At 28.3% G+C, this 19,934-nt stretch overlaps 1 protein-coding gene across 6 annotated transcripts in view; it reads right to left on the bottom strand.

The window, feature by feature from the left end:
* The window catches only part of LOC142321950 (uncharacterized), a 520,381-nt gene that overhangs the window by 152,867 nt on the left and 347,580 nt on the right, over nt 1-19,934 (bottom strand). For all 6 annotated transcript variants that reach the window (XM_075360498.1, XM_075360499.1, XM_075360497.1 and 3 more), the window contains 2 exons: nt 9,154-9,326; nt 334-498 (listed from right to left, as the gene is read on the bottom strand). In XM_075360498.1, coding sequence (XP_075216613.1) covers nt 334-498; nt 9,154-9,308 — 320 coding nt within the window. In that variant the 5' untranslated portion in view covers nt 9,309-9,326. The remainder of the gene's footprint in view (nt 1-333; nt 499-9,153; nt 9,327-19,934) is intronic.

Here is a 19,934-nt window from a genome sequence, read left to right as displayed (position 1 = left end):
CCACTTCAAAAAGTACAACCTTTTAATAGTTTCGTACATGTTATAGTTAAGATAATGTCAAAAATAATCAAAATTCTAAACAATTATAATTGATGACAGAAATGAAATTGCATTACATGTTATACTTTGAGCATTGATGAAACAAAAATTTTAACAGATAAAATGGGAAAGTAAGAAAAGTTAAATGAAAAATACCAAGCAGCATCAGCATACAAAACCTACATGTGAAAGTACATGTAAATAAGGTGTGACAGTTTCAACTTATATGCAGGACTAACTAACAAATTAACTGTAGTTATGACCCTAATAATGATAACCATAATGATCACTTACCTAGAGTCTCTCAACTTGTAAGTAGCAGGTTTGTTGCCTGACAGCTGTAAAATTACTTTGTTGTCAGAATTTGGGGGTGCTGAGTTTTCTTCTTCTTCCTCTTCATTGCTTTCCTCCATGGATGTTTCCTCCTGGCTACAGCTTTCTTCCCCTTCACACTCCGAACTACAAACATAAAATAAGGATTAATTTCTGATCAACTTTTACTAAAGTAATTTTATTTAAAAAAATCTTTTCCTATTCAAATAGTAATGATAATTAATATAAAACTGTTATAAACAATTACAATATTTTTTAAACTTGTATTCTGAATGAAGGCAGACCACTTTAGCTAGTTATAAAAAAAATAATTTTTTATTTAATTATAGTCTCTAAAAAGAATGCAATTAAATCACAACATTTTAAAAAATAGTAAAAATAATTCAAACTAATATTCTTTTAAATTATTTAAAAATATTTTTTTAAATATTATTTGATTGAGTATATTCACTCAAAAGTGAGCGAGTAAAAGACCAAAACAATTAATGATTACAAAGAAAAAGGACAATGTATATTATTAAAAAAAAATCTGACAACACAGTTGTAGGACTTTCCCATCATGTGGCTTACATAATACACATACACACACAACTTAATTTATCATGTCAGTGCTGCAATAGTGCTCCTTGTGGTGACAGGGTACTATTGACACAATATACTACTTAACCATTACTTTAGAGTATTTTTTGGGGTGGGGGTGCGATTTTGAAAAAATTTTTTTGCAAATATTATTTTTTAATTGTTAACAAATAAATGTGCCTAACAAAAATAAGACCTTAATTAGGTGAAATCTCAAGATCCTGAGGATGGCCTTGCTCTACAGCCTCACCTCCCTGACCTTTTAAGTTGAAATTTTAATGACATCAGTGCCTCATATATAGAATAGAAGTAATCTGACCAAGTTTGGTCAAAATCAGTAGTTCTGAAGATATAAGGCGATTTAGATAGCGACACCGCTCTCATTAGTTTTCAACTAATGGAGATGTTCTCCACTTTTAAGTGGAGAAAAAATAATGTTTTAAAGAATATTCTGTGAATTTTCAAGCATACACATGTACATATAAACATCTGGAAAATTTCCATCCAGTTTTTGGGTTTTTTGGATTCCTTAGATGAAAAAATCATCAAAATCCAAAGAAAACCGCATATGCCCAAATTGGACTGATTACAATAGTTTTCCTTCTATAGCTGTAGCTCTGCTTTAGTGCTAGATGGGAAAGTAATAATCAACAGGGAAATTTTTATTTTATGAAAAGAAATCTTTTAGATGATCAGGTAATTTATTACCAATAGTTATAGAAATGGCTTTCTTAGGTTAAATTTCTTTAAATTATTTTCTTTTAAACCGAAATTTTAAGTTATATAAAGTAAAATGTGTGCCTGCCTAAACCAATCTACAGAACAAAGTGTAACTTAAATTTTTTTTCTAAATAATACCCAATTTTAGGTTACATTAAAAATATTCAAAAGTAATTAGAGATAATTAAAATTCTACATTAATCATCTAAAATAACAGACAAAATGGCAAATGAAATACTTTTAAATAAACTTTTTTAACTACATTAAAAGAAAATAATTTAAAAAAGATAGTAGGCATTTAGTAGAAAAAAAAAAAAAAAAACAGGAGCATGCATGAAAAAGAAATTTAAAATTAGATTGAATTGGTGAAAACAATTTTAACAAAAAGTATTGGAAAAAATGATTTACCCTTAGTTCATACATGTTAATTAATTTTGCAAAATCCAAAACATGAACTCAATGAAAATTTTAAAGTTCTCACTTTTCAAACCTTTTATCAAAGAAAAACGTATGAATTTAAAGAATATTTGAAGAACATAAAATTTAGTATTCTTAAATTCCTCTCACCCATTTTGTCTGTCTGTAGTGAATCCCACTACAGAAAATTTATACAGTTTTTCTTCTTAATTTCAGAAAAATAAATAAATAAAACTCTTACTCATTCTTTCAATAACAATCGGTTAGATCAACTCCAACGTGAAAGTATTTCTGCTGTCAGACTTTTTGTTTATTTTAACATTCTACTTGTTTCAAAATCAGAGTAGCTGTATTTAAAAAAAAAAAAAAAAATTAATATAGGGTGGAAAAATTTATTGTATACTTGTGTAATCAGATGCATCTGATGTTCGGCCATTATTGATCAATTCAAAATTTGGATGTTTGGCTCGCTTCATACAGTGGAGGGTTTGACAGATTTGCTATATCCTTCATCCACTTCCTTATCTTTCCTACAAAACATACAATAAGCTGAAGGATTTTCAACTAATGGAGATGTTCTCCACTTTTGAGTGAAGAAAAACATAATGTTTTAAAGAATATTCTGTGAATTTTCAAGCTTGCAGATTTGTTATTAGGAAGGATCTAACATAACTCACATGTTTATTTTTATTAGGCTGAAATTTATTATTATTTTATTTTTAGTTTATTACTATTTTATTCTATTAGTTTATTTTTTATAGGCTGAAATTTGTTAACTGTACAATTTTATTATACATAAAATAAAAAGTAGCTGATATAGGATTCAAATGCCAAAATCATTTTTTTTTTTGAGAATTGAACCACATAATGTAAAAAGTAACATCTGATATCATTAAAACTTTTTTTAAGTAACCTAAATACATTTAACTGGAAAAATCAACCGTAGAATACTTTTAATTTTTTTAAGCACAATGACAATGCAATACAATAACTCATATAAAAATTGCTCAACATATACTCTAAACAATAACCAGAAACTGCACTGCAATTCATTAAACCATTTTAGTCTCTATTACTGAAGACTAACAGAAATTAAATTAAAACATTTTTTTATCCATAAAAATTTATTGAACAACATAATCCAATTTTAGTCTAAGAGTACAACTTCAACCTAATTCAGTTTTGAAATACACAATTTAATACAGTAAAATTCAAATAACTAAAGCAAGTATATATATCAAAGTATATTGAACATAAAAATAAATAAAAAATTGAGTATAAACACTAACAGTCGGAAATAATAGTACTTCGATTTTAAATACATTTTTAATGATTTACTTGGAACAAAAATAAAATAATTCTACAAAAGATGACTACAAAATACAGAAAACAATCCCATTTTTAAAAGAAGTAATTTTAAGATAATTTTTCAATAAAGTAATAATAGAAAATTATACATAAAGATTTAATCACTTTTAGACAGAAAATTTACTTTAATAATAATGTAAAAACTTACTGAAGAAAACCTCAACTAAACCCAGTAAAATCACAAAAACTAAAGGCACATCTAATTACAATCTTTGTAAATATAACCTAGCTGGATTAAGTGCATAAAAAAAAGAATTCAGTTCAATATTTTTAAAACATTTGTGAATAGCTGGATTTCACCAAGATTGTTTTAAGATAGCTGATTTCTTAATAACTAATTCACAGCTTTGCAATTTTTACTGTTATGTAAGGAGTTTGTTAGTTTCATTGTTCAAGGCATTATCAAAAACTACAAAACTGATATGAAAAAAATACCTACTTTAAAACTTACTCTTCCTGAGTAGAAAAAACTGTATAGTAATTAAGTAACCCACTTCAATTCTACCCGATTTTAATAAAATCCATGTCCAGTAAAAAAATTAATAACATAAAGGTATAAAATTTTGTCACAGTATGTGCGTTAGAAGGGCACAGATTTCCGATTTTAATTAAGAAAGGATGTTACATGGTTCTAATCAGCTTCAAAAATAATATTCCTTTTGGTATTTTTTTTTTTAATTTATGTTATGTTAGTATCATGTGTTCTTTTATATTACTGGGAGGTACTGTGTATTGTTCCAATAAATACATTATACTTGTATATTTGTTTCTCCTTTTCACAAAGTTGTTCAGATTTGACTGCATCAATTGCTAAACATTGCTATTTGCCAATAACCCATTTTGATACTGTTACCCATAATTTGTGTGATTTTAAATTCATGGTCACAAAAAAAGGAAAAAAGTTTAAATGACACAAAATGATTAAAACTTCAATAGTGATTTTTTGGTCACCAATGTCTATCCTTCACACCAGTTCACATTTTAGATTATTGTGAAACTAGCTTGCAACCAGTGGCGCTCACAAAAATCTGATTTGGACTTCAAACATGATATTTTAAATTTGAAACATTGCAAAACCGGCTTGCATCTGGTGGTAATCAGAAATATCTTATCTGGGCTACAAATTTGATGTTTTGGAACAATTGGAAAACCTGCTCGCACATAGTGGTGTTCACAAAAATTTTAATTTTGGCTATCTAACATGCCACCCTTCAAGTTACAAAAAGCAAATCTTGAAAAACCTTAAAAAATATCCAAAAATCCTGTTTTTCCCTCTAACTCTGGTTCCTGTGAACCAATTCACTTGAAAAACAATAGGGTTCTATTTCTACTAGGTTTACATCATCCTACCAAGGTTCCTCAAAATTGGTTAAAAATTGTGCACAGTAGAACGAAAAAAACTGAAAATGTAACCAAAACCCTGTTTTTTGTCTCTAAATTCATTTCCTGTGAACCGATTTGCTTGAAAATCAATGGGACTCTATTCCCAATAGGTTTACATTACCCCACCACATTTCATCAAAATAGGTTTCCGGCATATTTGTTAAGATTTGCTTAAAATCTTACATATGTAATATACATATATAAACATACATATATAAAAATATTATAAACATACATATTAATATTGCAATTCAGGAAAATCCAAAATATAAAGAAAAATTGGACCTTCCTCCAACCCAACACACCATTAGAAAATTTGACAGGGTGCAGTAGTGATTTCTACAAATTCTTTGGAAATCTATGTAAAAATAAAGTATGATTGTGGAAAAACATGAAGAAAAACATGATTGTAAGTCAAACATCCAACAAATATTGAAATCAGATTTTATGACACTAGAAGCATACCATAATGAGAATTCAAGAGATTTAAATTCCTACCTCTGCCTCTCCTTTTATACATCTATAGAAATACACCTTGGTATTCAGAATTTCTATTTTCTAGATACATTCAACCCTCAGAAAAAAAAATCATATTAGAGAGAAATAAGGGTCTCTTGCATCACCACAGATACTTACCAACCCTAACCTCTAAATTAACCAAATTGAAGTATTGGAATATTCAAACCATTTGTTTCCGAAATCTTACTGAAATTTTACTTTCAAACAAAAAACTATAAACATGTACTTCCTGGAATAATTAAAAAACATAATATCCAAGGTTCAGTCCTTGTGTAACGTGGACTCTACTCTAATTGAAAGCCTGAGGCATTCCATCCCTTTTCTTCTAAATGTTATGTTTCTGAGATATTCTAGAAGCTTTGATTAAAAATTTGAGTTGCCCACCCAGGTTCTTTGAAGTCCCTTAAGCCCCTTCATTAACAAAAAAAAGATTTTTGAGATAATCAAACTATACTTTCAATGTTCATAAATTTTTCAAAAATCATATAAAAATATTTTCAGAACTCTGCAACTTTATATACACTATACATAAACACAGTATTCTATAATTAAAAGTGAGGCATTTGTGGAAGGGTATTTCCTTATGTAATAATTTTCAATGATGTCTCCTGTATATAATAAAGTTATAAAAATAGTATTTTGTATCTATTTGGGCTTATACATTTTTTCTCTAAGAAATATATATAGTCTATATGAATGATGGTAATGTATGATCACCACCCAGAGGAAACTGGGTACTCCTGCTAATATTTATATAAAACATCATATCATGATGAAATCACACAGTTTTACTCATTGAGATATTTTAAGCCTATGGTGTTAAACATATATAATTCATTGATCTTAAGAGTCCCAAATGCACAATTATCTCTAACAAATGTGTATGCTTACATACATGTTAACTGTGCGACATATGTGTTGATATCGTTAGGGTTCGGTTAACATCATGTCAGCAACAAAACAAAAACTAGTTGTTTTATCAATTACAAAAAAGTACAAACCCTAGAAAAATGGTTAATCGGGTAAACTGTTAGAAGATGAATTCAACGTAGGAACATCATCTATTTCAGACATTAAGAAATATGGAGACACCATTATAATTATGTGATGCAACTCAGAACAAAAAACAAAGTTTTTTTCCCAGGAAGACATCCATTACATATAAACTGTATGATAACAAAGTTCCACAAATCTATACTTCCTATGATGTGAAGTAATAACATTCTGGTTTCATACAATCTCTCGCATGTTTGTTTTAATCAAAACACTCAACTGGGGTAATTTTAGACTTTAATCAGCCCAGCCCTGACTTAGGTCCACACATTTATTTTTATTGAGATCTGGAAGCAATGATTACTTAGATCATTAATTAATGTTTTATAATAAGCATATATTTGCTTATTTGACTAACAGAAATGTGAAACATATGTTGCTTGCCACAAACATTGCTTTATAAAATTTTCTGAGAAAACGTTACTAAAGTCCTCATTTGCAAAAAATCATTTTACAATGATTTATAATAGAATAGAAAAGAATAGATAATTATCATGCAATTAAATTAGGTAAATTATAAGAATTAGAGAATAAAGATGATGAATATTAGCACGATAATAAAGACAGAAAATTTCATTCAGCTTTAATTAAAATATTAATATGCAGATGAATATTAAATTTATGAAATAGAAATAACCTTTTATCAATGCAAAAAGTTTTATTACAAGTATTAAAATTGAAGCCCTCATTCTCATTACCGTATTAAAACTTACCCATTTCTGTTCCAAGATTATTTGCTAGCACAACTTTATTATGACAGTTGGTAGTACAAAAAAAAGGATACATGTATTTTTATAATGTCATTATGACAGTTCATTTAAAATTTCTATTTCAACTACAATTATTTGAAAAAAAGAGTTTTTTTTACAATATAAAATTGTAACAATTTTTTATTATGTCATAATGATGACCCTTTGTTGTTTTATTTCTAAATCTCAATTACTGAAAACATATTAAAAAACTAACTGTTGTGAATTATATATTTAATTTATGAGAACTTCATATAATTACATTATTTTACTTGAATAATTCTATGCTTTCAGAGGATGAATTTGGTGAAGCAATGTACAATTATTACTTGTATAATGTAGCAGTTTTAATAACAGGCAGCAGTGCTGTCTGGGCCAACCTGTGGGAGGAATCCACTGAGTCCTTTTTCTTTCCCACTCTTAGTTTGAGATTTCCACTCAATTTAACTACTACCACTGGGTATGGTAATTTACATCACTCCACGCTTGATTTGAATATGTAAGGGCATATGTAATTTTTTTTAATTTATTTAAGTTACAACTGTCAGCAAATCTGTTCAAGAAAAATGTGCTTCTATGTTTTTTAAATGCTTAATAAAAATTAAGATAATTAATATAGAACTGAATTTCAGCTGTTAATACAATCAAAAAATACATATGGAAAAAATTACATTATTTTCATAACAAATAATCACTTTTATGGAACTCTACATGATAAGTTAATTTTTTATAGTACTTTATAACTTTACAAATCCTGTTTGCTTTATAGTTAATAATACAGGAGTCTGGAAGGCGACTCTCCAGGCCAACTTTTTAAATTGCTTAATGTTTTTTAACAACTGCTTTTTAAATTTGAAAAATAAATTTTATATCTATATCATTGTAATTTTTTTTACACCTTTATAGCAAAATTTAAGAAAATGCTAATTGTGCATAAGTTAACATGAAATATTTTAAAAGCTATTAGCTGAATCTATCATATTTATTTTTTTTAAATGAAAAGTTTTCCCTACAGCTGAACAACTTGTTGGTGGTAACTTGTTCTTACTGGCTAAAGAGTTTTTTAAAATACAGCATGTATACATTTAACTAACATTTTACAACATTCTTAGAAAAAAAAAAAAAACAATAAAGCACTCAAGTAATGAAAACCTTGGATAAGAAACAAAAGTGCAAATGTAATTTGAGATCGTTAACTTTAAATTTACTCAGTTCAAAATTTAATATAGGTACAATTAAAATTTTAATTTATTAAAAAATTAAAATCTACAATAAATTTTGATTTAGCAGTCACAAACACTATCAGACTTTAAATTTGTTTATCACATGCACTAATCATCTTGTACAGATTCAAATCTGTATCAACTTTTGTTTATGAAAAAATAATGTACTGGTACACCCAACAGTTTAATCCATATAAGTCACTCATGACAAAAACGTAAAGTAATAAAACAGAATTGATAGATGATCAGAATAAAGTTTAGAAAATTGTTAAGGTTAGAAGAGAGGTAACAAGAACTGAATGAGCACTCCTCAGCCAATAAGGCAAGGAAAGGTGATAAATGATTCAATGGAACTGTGAAAGAAACATCAAAATGAAAGTGGTTTGTGAAGGAGTTGAATCACAGATTCAGAAATCATTAATTGCCATTTACAGATGAACACAGGATGTAAATTCAAGAATTGAAAGGGATGATGAATGAGTGCAAGCATCTTATAAAGCTGACTCTGAATTCTGTCTTATATTTTATATTTATCACTAAAACTCCACGCCATTTCTGTAATCTAAGGTATTGAGAAAATATCCTCATCTTCACAGATTGAATATCTTGAAGATAAATCCACTTCTATTAATGCAAAGGTTAGATAAAATAAATTGCATTTAATATTTCTTCACTTAGTTCTATTTTTACTAATATAAATATAAAAAGTTATTTTTATGCAGAAAAACATAAAAATACACTTCTAAAGAAAATAACAGGTGAATAATTACCGATCGGGTTGGTGATCTGAGTCCATCACAAGCACTGGTGTTGCTGCAGCATGGTTGTCTGGGATAGGGTTAAGGTTGACGTCTCTAGGTCTGCACTTCGGGAAGAGCTTGGTGATCTGCTCACTGCTGCCAAGATTGTCCAACTTGAGACTCATGGCTAACAAAACTCAAACCTGAAACGTACAATAAAATAGGTGAATAAATAAAAATTAAAAAAAAAAAATTAGTTTTAACATTTCATTAAAACCTTTTGAGGGTATCATTGGAATCCTTATGAGTGGCAAAATTCATATACACAAGTTATCACATGGTTAACTGCCTGAGGCAGATTCCCTGCAACATGTCTATTTACTTTCTCAATTTCCAATAAAACCTTTACGTTGCTGAGAAGCCCATTTCTTTTAAAATTATAAACCTTCTATAACTTTTAATCTTCTACAAATTCACTTCTCTACACTTCTTTTGATTCTGTTGCTACTATTTTAATCAATTCTTCTTCTCCCTTGATATATTCCAGCCTATTAACTTTTTAAGTATGCATTTTATGAATTACTGCAACTTTTATTATATTCATTGCAAGAGTAGAAAACTGCAAAATACCAGAGTCAAATAAGTACAACTTAGTCACAAAAAGATGATACAAGAACAGTGAACAGAAACATTGTTTATTGTTTTCAAATGATTATGATTCTATCAACTCATATTAAATAATAATGTTAAATAGATAAATATTTTATTCTGATCAATACATTATACAAATCATGTTAGGAATAAAGATACATTTACTTAGTTCGATTAAGGGACATTGTCAGGGCAACATCAAAAAATACATAATTAATTATAAAATAAAAAGTAGAAGCAGTTCAAGCTGATAATAATACTAACAAATAATAATATAGAAAATAATAGTAAATTAAATATGTACAGACTAAATAAACAAAATAAATATAAATTTACAAAGGGGTTAATGAAAATTATATGAGAACATATCATTATTATTTGATAAGTTACATGAACTTAAAAGAAAATACATGATTTTTTTTATTAGCATCATTTAAAAAGTCAACTATAAAATAATGTCATTCTCCAAAAGAAAATCTTTTAATATTATTTTAAATAAATTGCTGGAAAGATTTCTTAAATGGATCAGTAATTTTTATTAAAAATGGCAATAAAAGCATAATGAGCCCATATCTCATAAGTTGAAGGATAGTACAGAGTTATATAAAAACATGTTCTGCTAACTAGTTTGGTATTGGTAGATAATTTTTTTTTGTGACTTTTTGTAGTCACATTGACAATTAATGCACACATAAGAAAAACTTAAACTTTCAAAAATAAATGTGTTAATACATATTCAATTTTCTTAAAAGTATTATACATTTTAAGTTATTCCAAATTTCTTGACAACAAAAAGAATGTCTCATCAAACAAAAAATATTCCTTTCCATTTTTAAATAGGCAATAAAAACTATGAAAAGTTCACACTCTTTCCTATTAGTTTTAATAGAGTACCACGAATCTCACAATAGAATTATGTTAGTTTTACTCAGATAAAGGAAAAAATATATCAAAGTAATATTTACCTTGTTATACTAAATATTGAAAATAAAATATCAACACAAAAATAAAATTAATCTTTGAAAAAAACTATAATGTTGAACTTTACAGACAAAATAATTGACAATAACATTAAGCATTCTGGTCTAAAAAAAATTAATATTAGGAAATAAATAATATGATTCTCAGTTACACTATTAAGGCAATAGGTGAAAAATTTTATCTCACTGGGTTATAAATGTAAAAAAATTTCCTAAACTTTTGGATACTGACATAAAAATCAGAATTTATAGAATCAGGATTGTACCAACTAAAATTTTCTGGGGGATTGTTTTTATAATTTCGAAGACACAGCAAAAAATCTATGAAAATATTCATCAAAAGCCGAAAATTTCATTTTTTCATAAAAATAAGTATAATCAGCAAAATCACAAAACAAATTATGTATGAAAGGTCACTAACCAACCTGAAGACTGATTGACCGATTCTGTAGTGAAAATTCAGGTGTATACAAAGCCTAGGAAAAATAAGAAAGGTGTCCTCATCAAGCTTTATGGAATTGTGGTCAATTCATTTCCCTATCAGTAGTACACTAATAGAAAGTACCACATTAAGATTAGTTAAATAAAACATCACTAAATTAATTCTATCATCTATTAAATAAATACTCACTCTTAGTCCAACCCAGTTGAGTCAAATTTATACAGAGTTTTAAATTATTCTGGACTTTTGTTCTTAATTTTCTTTTTTAGATCTGTTGCTGATTTAAATAATTTGTATGAAATATTTGGTTAATAAAACTTAACAAACAAAATAACGTGAACTAACTTTGTAATAAACTTGTCAGAAGAGAAAGAACTGAAGCGTAAATTATTATAATCTAATTATGCATAAATAGTTAATAACTGAGTTGGTAATCTAAACTAAGTCTTTACAAACATTTAATAAAGTTTAGTTAAAACAATATTTCAGATTTAACTCCTGTAATACCCTGCAAGAAGCAAAATTATTATGTTTATTTACAATTTAGTAAATCTATCTAATAAAGCAGCCGAACAAATTACAAGACTTCACCATCTTACATCTCTTATAATTGGATACAAAATACACAGAGAAACAAAGAGACCATTTTTCAGTAATAGATATTATTCCTAAATGAAAGGGTTTGAAATCTATGCCGCTTTTCTACAAACTTAATGAAAAAAATTATTTTTTCACTTTATTGCTTTGTATTTCCTGATGATGTGGGTGGGTGTTCCTTCAATAAATTGCATACTGTATTATGCGTATGTATAATTTGTAAATTCTTACACATTTCAAACCTTTTTATCTTTTAGAATTATTCATGAAAATTAAATAATTGTCAGCAAGATAGCTAACAACTTTAGTTTCTAAACTTAGTTACTGATACGTAGTAAACATGCAGTTATAAAATGACAAAAACTTAATTTCAGGAAAAAGCAGATACTACAAAAAGATTATTAAGATTTATGATTTTTTTTTAAAAACATAGCTAATTTTAAGAAATAAAGTGAAGTTTGAGTTTTGTTCTGAGATGCATTTTCTCAGGTAATACATACCTTAAACAAAAAAGTGAAATTTACATACTTTAGGTAGTAAGATGCAGTTTGTTATAAATTACCTGCCTTTCTGTATATGAGTAGATCCCCCCTGGCCTAATCCTGAGCGAATCAATACTAATAAAATAAATTTTTGTTCTTCCCCATGATTAAACCAGTATGGTTAAATACAAAATTTTAGTGGTGGCTTCTCTCCTAGCTCTACTGTTGAGTTTTTTCTTCTATCTCAATACAGATTTAAAAGAAGCTAATATTACATTGTATTTTAGACAGGATTAGAAGGCCCAGCAGCTTTACCCACCGAGTTGGTCTAGTGGTGAACGCGTCTTCCCAAATCAGCTGATTTGGAAGTTGAGAGTTCCAGCGTTCAAGTCCTAGTAAAGTCAGTTATTTTTACATGGATTTGAATACTAGATCGTGGATACCGGTGTTCTTTGGTGGTTGGGTTTCAATTAACCATACATCTCAAGAATGGTCAAACTGGGATTGTACAAGACTACACTTCATTTACACTCATACATATCCTCATTCATCCTCTGAAGTATTATCTGAAAGGTAATTACCGGAGGCTAAACAGAAAAAAAAAGAAGGCCCAGCTTTACCTGTTAAACAATTTAACCATAAGCTTCTTGTATAATCATGGAAGGGAAATCTGTCAAAGGATAGATCCATAAGTATGCAGTCCTGCACAAGGATATAAGCAAGGACTAATAGAAGTCTGTTCTATATCACCATTTAAAATCTAAAAAAGAAACGATAAAGGATTAAGATTAGGTAGTAGCAGATCCACACAGGTGGATCCCACTTAAAATCCAAATATTATAATTTTTATAAACATAGTTGAACATGCTGCGGGCCACTTGCACACTTAGTAGGACACCAGATTTGATGAGCTTTTTTGAAGGGTTTAGACAGTAGATATCACAAACTGTTGGAAAAATCCTTTATGTCAGACTACATTATCCTGCAATACCATCAAACCAAATGTAGTTATATTACAAATACTTTTTGTTAAAATGTACAGGTAACCAACTCTCACAGCATCTAGATAAACGATATAAAATTTCAAAATTGCACCAACTGGATAGCTTGGACAACTGACTCAATAGTCAAAAACATTAATTTACAAAATCATAATTAAATTTATAGTATTTTAATTTTTGTGTTAAAATTATTGAATGAACAATTAAATATAATAAGATACTGAGTTATTTTTTCCTCTTGTAGTGATAATAACATGATTTTGTAAACTGAGGTGAGAGAAAAGAAATTTGATGTCAAGTCAACAGTAGTTTTTAAATGTTTTGATAACAAGCATCAAAATTAAAATGAATTTTTGATGAACTTTCCACTTACATTATTTGTTTTTAAGACAACCAATAGGTTTTTGGTATTTTTGTCTCAGAACATAAGGAAAAAAGGTTTAGAATAGGGCACTAGGCTGCGTTTAAGAAGATTATCTTGACTTTTAACAATGGGATGGCATGTTTTCTTATATTTTTCCTTTGGTCTAAAAAATTATGTATCTATGGTGAATGTTTGTAAACTTTCAGGTGTTTCTTAGCTACATTTTGAAAGTGAAAATGAAACTTAATAAAAATGACTAGTCAGTAGAAATCAACATACATTATACAATGCACTTTCTACTTGTATAGATCAGTATGATTGTGAAACATCACTTAAAATTAAAAGTAAAGTCATGGAAAATTTCATTAATTTTTTTTTTTCATTTTTACTATCTTAAATTAAAAGAAAAGAAAAAATTGCTTACCATCATCAGATAATTTAAGCTTATTGAATATAAGTTCATTAACTTAAATACCTTTGAGTAATATGTTCTGATATATATATATATATATATATATATATATATATATATTTACTATCATCAGATAATTCAAGCTTGTTGAATATAAGTTCATTAATATAAATATCTTTGAGTAGTATGTTCTGATATACGTATATATATATATATATATATATAAAAGTATTGTTTTTGTTAAGTTAATATATATATATATATATATATATATAAAAATTAGCAAAAACAATTCTTTTGTTAATGCAGTTGTCCATATTTCCCTCTGTACTAAAACCTCAAAAACAAAAGTATAAAAACCGTTTACCATCAAGAATACAGAATTTAATGCTTCTTACCTTATACTTATTATTTTTTAATAGCGCTTTCGAGGTTTTAACTCATCATCAGTTAACTTCTCTTTTTTATTTCTCAAATCACATTAAATTCAAACATTAAAATTGCAACATATAAAATACGTAGTCAAAATATTAAAAATATAAAGTTAAAAATGTTTAATTATGTGGCTACCCACAAAAAAATTAATTATTAATTTGTGAGAAAAGGTTTAATTTTAGTTACTTCACTTTTCTACAAAAATCGCCATTCAGTTCTAAGCACTTTTTGTAATGCTGCACCAGTTTCTTTAACCCCTCTGCGTAGAAGTTCGCCGCCTGGGAACTGAACCAGTTGACAATGGTAGTATTGATTACCTTGCAGTTTTCAAATCGTTGTCCACCAAGCCACTTTTTCAAGTGCAAGAAGAGGAAGTAGTCGGTAGGTGCAAGGTAGGGACTACTATATAGAAGGTGACCAAAAAGTTTCCAACAAAAATCTTGAATCTTCTTCTTGGTTAAGGTAGTGGCGTGACGCCGGACGACAGTTTCCCGCGTCATCGAGTTTGGATCGCATGTCTCACAGTTTGGTGAGCATTTTGCAGAACACGTCAGCTGTAATTGTAGATCCACGTTTCATGAAATCAACCAAAATGACGCCCTTTTCGCCCCAAGAAACATTTAGCCAACATTTTTCGACTCGAGTACGGAGATTCCTTAAACTTTTTTAGTAACAATGCGGGAAAACAAATCATCTCCATCTTGTCGGTAGCGGTCCAAAAACGCTCGTCTACTGCACATTCTTGGTTCTATGTATTGGTTGGTGAGCATTTTCGGTACCCACCTTGCACACAATCTGTGATATCTGAGCTTTTCCATGACAATCGTGTAAATAGAGGTGCGTCCAGCATGCGGAAATTCATCAGCCACAGCACTAATCGTCAATTGCCAATCACATCGCAGTTTTCGTTACCTGTTCCAACGATTTCGTTGATCTGAATACTGGGCCTGCCACTCCGCTCTTCGTCATGCACATTTGTGCGGCCATTTTTAGTATCGTCACCATTGTCTAACCTTGCCTTCACTCATTACTGTGTCACCACTCCCGATGAATTTCGACACCTGAAGATCCTTTTGCACAAAAAATCGAATTACAGCACGCACTTCACAACTGGCAGGAGAAAAGATCGTCGCGGATATTGCAATCAGCATTCACCGGGAGGCAAACGACTACATCAGTGGGTTTGGAAATGACTGGTAGATGGCCCTGCACGCGTGAAACTGTGTTCATACCCGCTAATATTTAAATATAAGCCGACGGCCCTTACTTTATGAATATGCCTCGTATAAATAGACAAAAATGACAAAAGATCAAATGTTAAAACAGAACCTCGCTTCGTTCGATCAATCATCGTTAAAATGTATAAAAAATAATATCTAACCTCGATTACAGTTATGGACTGTACTGTTGACTGAAAGGAACTTAAATTTAAATTTACGTATATATTTAAAAAATTGAAATTTCAAATAGAAATCAATATTAAAAATAACCTATGTTTTAAAAATGTAAAATAAAAGTTAACTTTTTTAATCAATACAATTTTTTAATTAATACCCGTATAAATTTATTTGTGTAGTAAACATACACATATATTAACAGGCGATTTTATTAATTAATTGTAATAATTTAATATGAATTTTTATAATTATTCAAAACTAACATACTATGTCATTAATATATTTTTAAATCAATTAAGATAAATACATGTTAATATTTATTAATTTTTTTATTTAAAGTTTAAAAAATCTGATTACAATGTTTCTAAAAATATTTATAACATTTTTATAAATAAAGGTTGTTTAATACAGAACAGTATTTGTTTTATAAATTATTTAGTTTGTTAGACTAAAATAAAATTGTCGAAAACATGCATCAATCACAATTTATTTTGGGACGACCACCGATCGATCGTTTTAGACTTTTTTGGCCATGTTCATATGCCGTGTTACAAAAGATAAAATACAGTGAAAAAAACTTCGGTAAATATTAAAGGAATAGATTCAGAAATTCTAATGAAAGCTTAACTTCATTTTAGGAATTTATAATTAAAAATATTTTATCATGTTTTAATTATTCAAGGGTAATTCACAAAAAAACATTACTAAAACTTTAATATGGAATTCATTTAATCCGTAAATAGTTTTCGTCGTAATTACTGCACCTCAAAATAGACCAAGGTAAAATTCGGAGAAACAAAATAGTTAATTACTGCCTTAAAAATACCTTAAACGTAACTGAAAAATAAAATATCTGAGTTACGAGTTGAGCGGCCATTTCCAGATGACAAAATTATTTTGTCATTACTTAGACACTTCTAAACCAATCCGCAATGAACTAATGCTTCGCATAAAAAAATTATTTTTTACAAACCTATTAATTAATACACATTAAAATTAAACAAATCGGTCAATTTGAGATAAATGAAATCACAAATTTTAATATTTAAGGGGAGCATAAAATAGATGAAAATATTATAATGAAAATTCTTAAATTTATTAGATAAGGAAAACAAATTTATTACAAGAATAAAATACTACATTTTAAGGTAGAATTTAATTCCACTATCACAAGTAATTTAAGCTAAAAAAAAAAAATTATTCCTCTAATACCAGGTGAAGTATAAAAAAATACACAACAGTTTGTTTTTAACGGTTCGCGCATGTAAAATGATTGGACGTAATTAACTTTTATCTAAAACAGGAACTAAGGAAGAAAAGCACGTTGCAAGTTTACACAAGTAAGGTAAGCGAGAACGAACGAGGGAGATAAGTAGACAGAGAAAAAGCGAGAGAGAGAGTGAATCTACAAAGTGGAGAACTACCATAGAGTCATTAGAGCGGAAATGAGGTTCTGAAGCAAAACAGTACCTAAAGTAGCGACCACCTCAGCCTCAGCAGAATTTAAGTAAAGGTACATTGGAAGTAAACAGTAGTAGTAATAATGCTACCTTTTACTTATTAGTTAAAACCTACATTGAATAATTAGGTAGTTCAATTATATTTTACAATATGTAAGCGGTAATTTTAAGTTTGTAATACATAATGTAGATTAGATGAAAAAAGTAAACGATATACTTTTTTTTTAAAGTGAAATTAATGATTTATTTTACATTTCATTTACAAAACTGCAATTTCAAATACTACCCTTAACAATAAAAACAAAATATGTACAATACATTATCAATTTTAACGAATATCCTGATCGATTATAATCACGTGCATCTCAATAATCAACACGGGTAGTAAATATACAGTTCATTTAGCTACATTACAAAATGCGACCGATATCTATTACGATAAAAAATTTAAATGTTCACTAAAATCTAAAATATAACTAGTTGCGATTTGAATAAAAACAAGATACATTTATAGTAATTTTGAGACGAAATAGTCCGTAATCAATCACCACAGTAGGCGTGGTAATTGATAAGTGATTTAAATCGGCTTTAGGTAAATAAATAAATATATATATATATATATATGTATATTTAACATTTTATCGGCTACAATGTTATGTTATTCAAATTCCAAAATTATTGCACTCTTTTTCTATGTAAAGCCTCCAGCAATAATGCGATAATTCATAACGAGTCGTACACATTCACTATTCATTAATGAATGCAACGCGATTCAATTCAATTAAAAATTTATCAAATCGTTAATTGTTCTAGTAGGCAAATAATTAAGTTAAAATCCTTTTCATTACACTACAAAATTAATGTTAAAAAAAATTCCAAAATTGAAATTAAAATTTAATGAAATACTACATCAAGGGAAGAGTGCAGAGATAAAGCCAACTTTAAAATTAATCCACCGAACCGATGAATAAAGTTGATCTGTCCGTTACTTCATTAAAAAAAACCAATCACAAGACTAAGCGGAGAGTTTTCTCCATAAACTCTCCCTGTTTTTTTTTAGTACTATAGTAAAAAAATAAGACCTGATATTAAGAGAAGACACAAAGAAATTTATTTTGTTTTAATATACACATCGGACTGACCACTGACAATTCTCAAAAATACATGTAAGTAGCGACAACCCGTCTCACATTCAAACTCTTTTTCATGGTAATCTGAAAAAATATGCTTATGATCTAAAGTAGATGCACTCTGGAAAGTATATAAAAATGTTGAAAATCGTTCTAAAATCCCTTCCAATAAATCGTAAAATTAAAAATAACAGGGATTTCGTATCAAAATTCCCTATTCACGTATCACTTTAAAAATAGACGTAAAAATTAATTTAATGCAATTATTTGATAAAAAATGAAAACCTTCTTCGAATTTCCCAAAACGAAGCCTAAGAATGAGTAAAATTTTAATATAACATCCTAAATGTGCCGAATAACTGCCGACTTGTTGAAGTACCTCGGTTAGGTTGGATTATTTCGGTGCTGGTTCAATTATTTAAATAAAAAGTCTTGTTTGTATTAATTATGAATAGAAATTGTATTTACTACAGTTTTTTTAATGTAATTCATAAATAATGATGAATGAAGGAGTTATAACAAGATAATTCAAGCGATACATCGAGACTGCGAGATTCTAATGCGAAGCTGGCTTATACAGTATAGATGGCGCCGAGTCAGGAGCTGTGTGTATCATATGAAGCCGAGTGAACTGTCAGGAGCTGTGTGAATTGTCAGGAGCTGTGTCTCAACATACTGCCCGCAAAAAAACATATGATGATTTTATTTTATAATACTAAAATGACATGTTACAATAAAAATATGAAAATTATAATTATGCTATAATTGTAAATGAATTTATTATGTAATGACTTTTTTCTTTTTAACAATTTAAATGAAGTTACCGCCATTATATTACAGATAATAACATGATTAGAAATTACAAATAAGTTATATACATAAATATAATGTATAATATAAATGTGAAATACAAATATGTAAGTTAAATTATGAATGTTAAAACAATATTTATGAGTACGTTGACAATCATATCATAAGAATATAAATCAAATGAAGTTACAATATTATAGAATGAAAATGAGTACCTTAATAAAAAATATTACTTAAAAATTATTTAAATCTACCACCTGAGATTGTTAACAGACTTAATTTATGCAGGTCTTAGACCTCTGCCCGTCATGACGAATCATAATTGGATGAGATTGAAAGAATTTGTTTGCGGTAGTGGTAGTACGTCATTAAAATCGATGTAGCTCTGTTCATTTGAATGTTTTGATTGTGGCCTTAAATCTTGATAAGGATTACGTTCATTATTACTATCAATATTATTATCATTTGTATTTTTAATACTATTTTGATAATCAGGATTTTGTTGTCCTTGTGAATAAAGTAACAAATTTTAATTTACATTAATGTTAAGAATCGTTTTTGGTATACGAGATTTCCTTTGTTGTGAATTGAAGGTTTTCGTTGGCATCCGTAGGTTTTTTGTAAAGTGAAACAGTTTTTTAGGGTTGTAA

This window comes from Lycorma delicatula, chromosome 3, assembly GCF_047948215.1.
Source record: "Lycorma delicatula isolate Av1 chromosome 3, ASM4794821v1, whole genome shotgun sequence".
In the NCBI taxonomy this organism is placed as follows: domain Eukaryota; kingdom Metazoa; phylum Arthropoda; class Insecta; order Hemiptera; family Fulgoridae; genus Lycorma; species Lycorma delicatula.
Note: the sequence above shows the minus strand (reverse complement) of the source record. Positions and strands in the feature narration are given on the sequence as shown.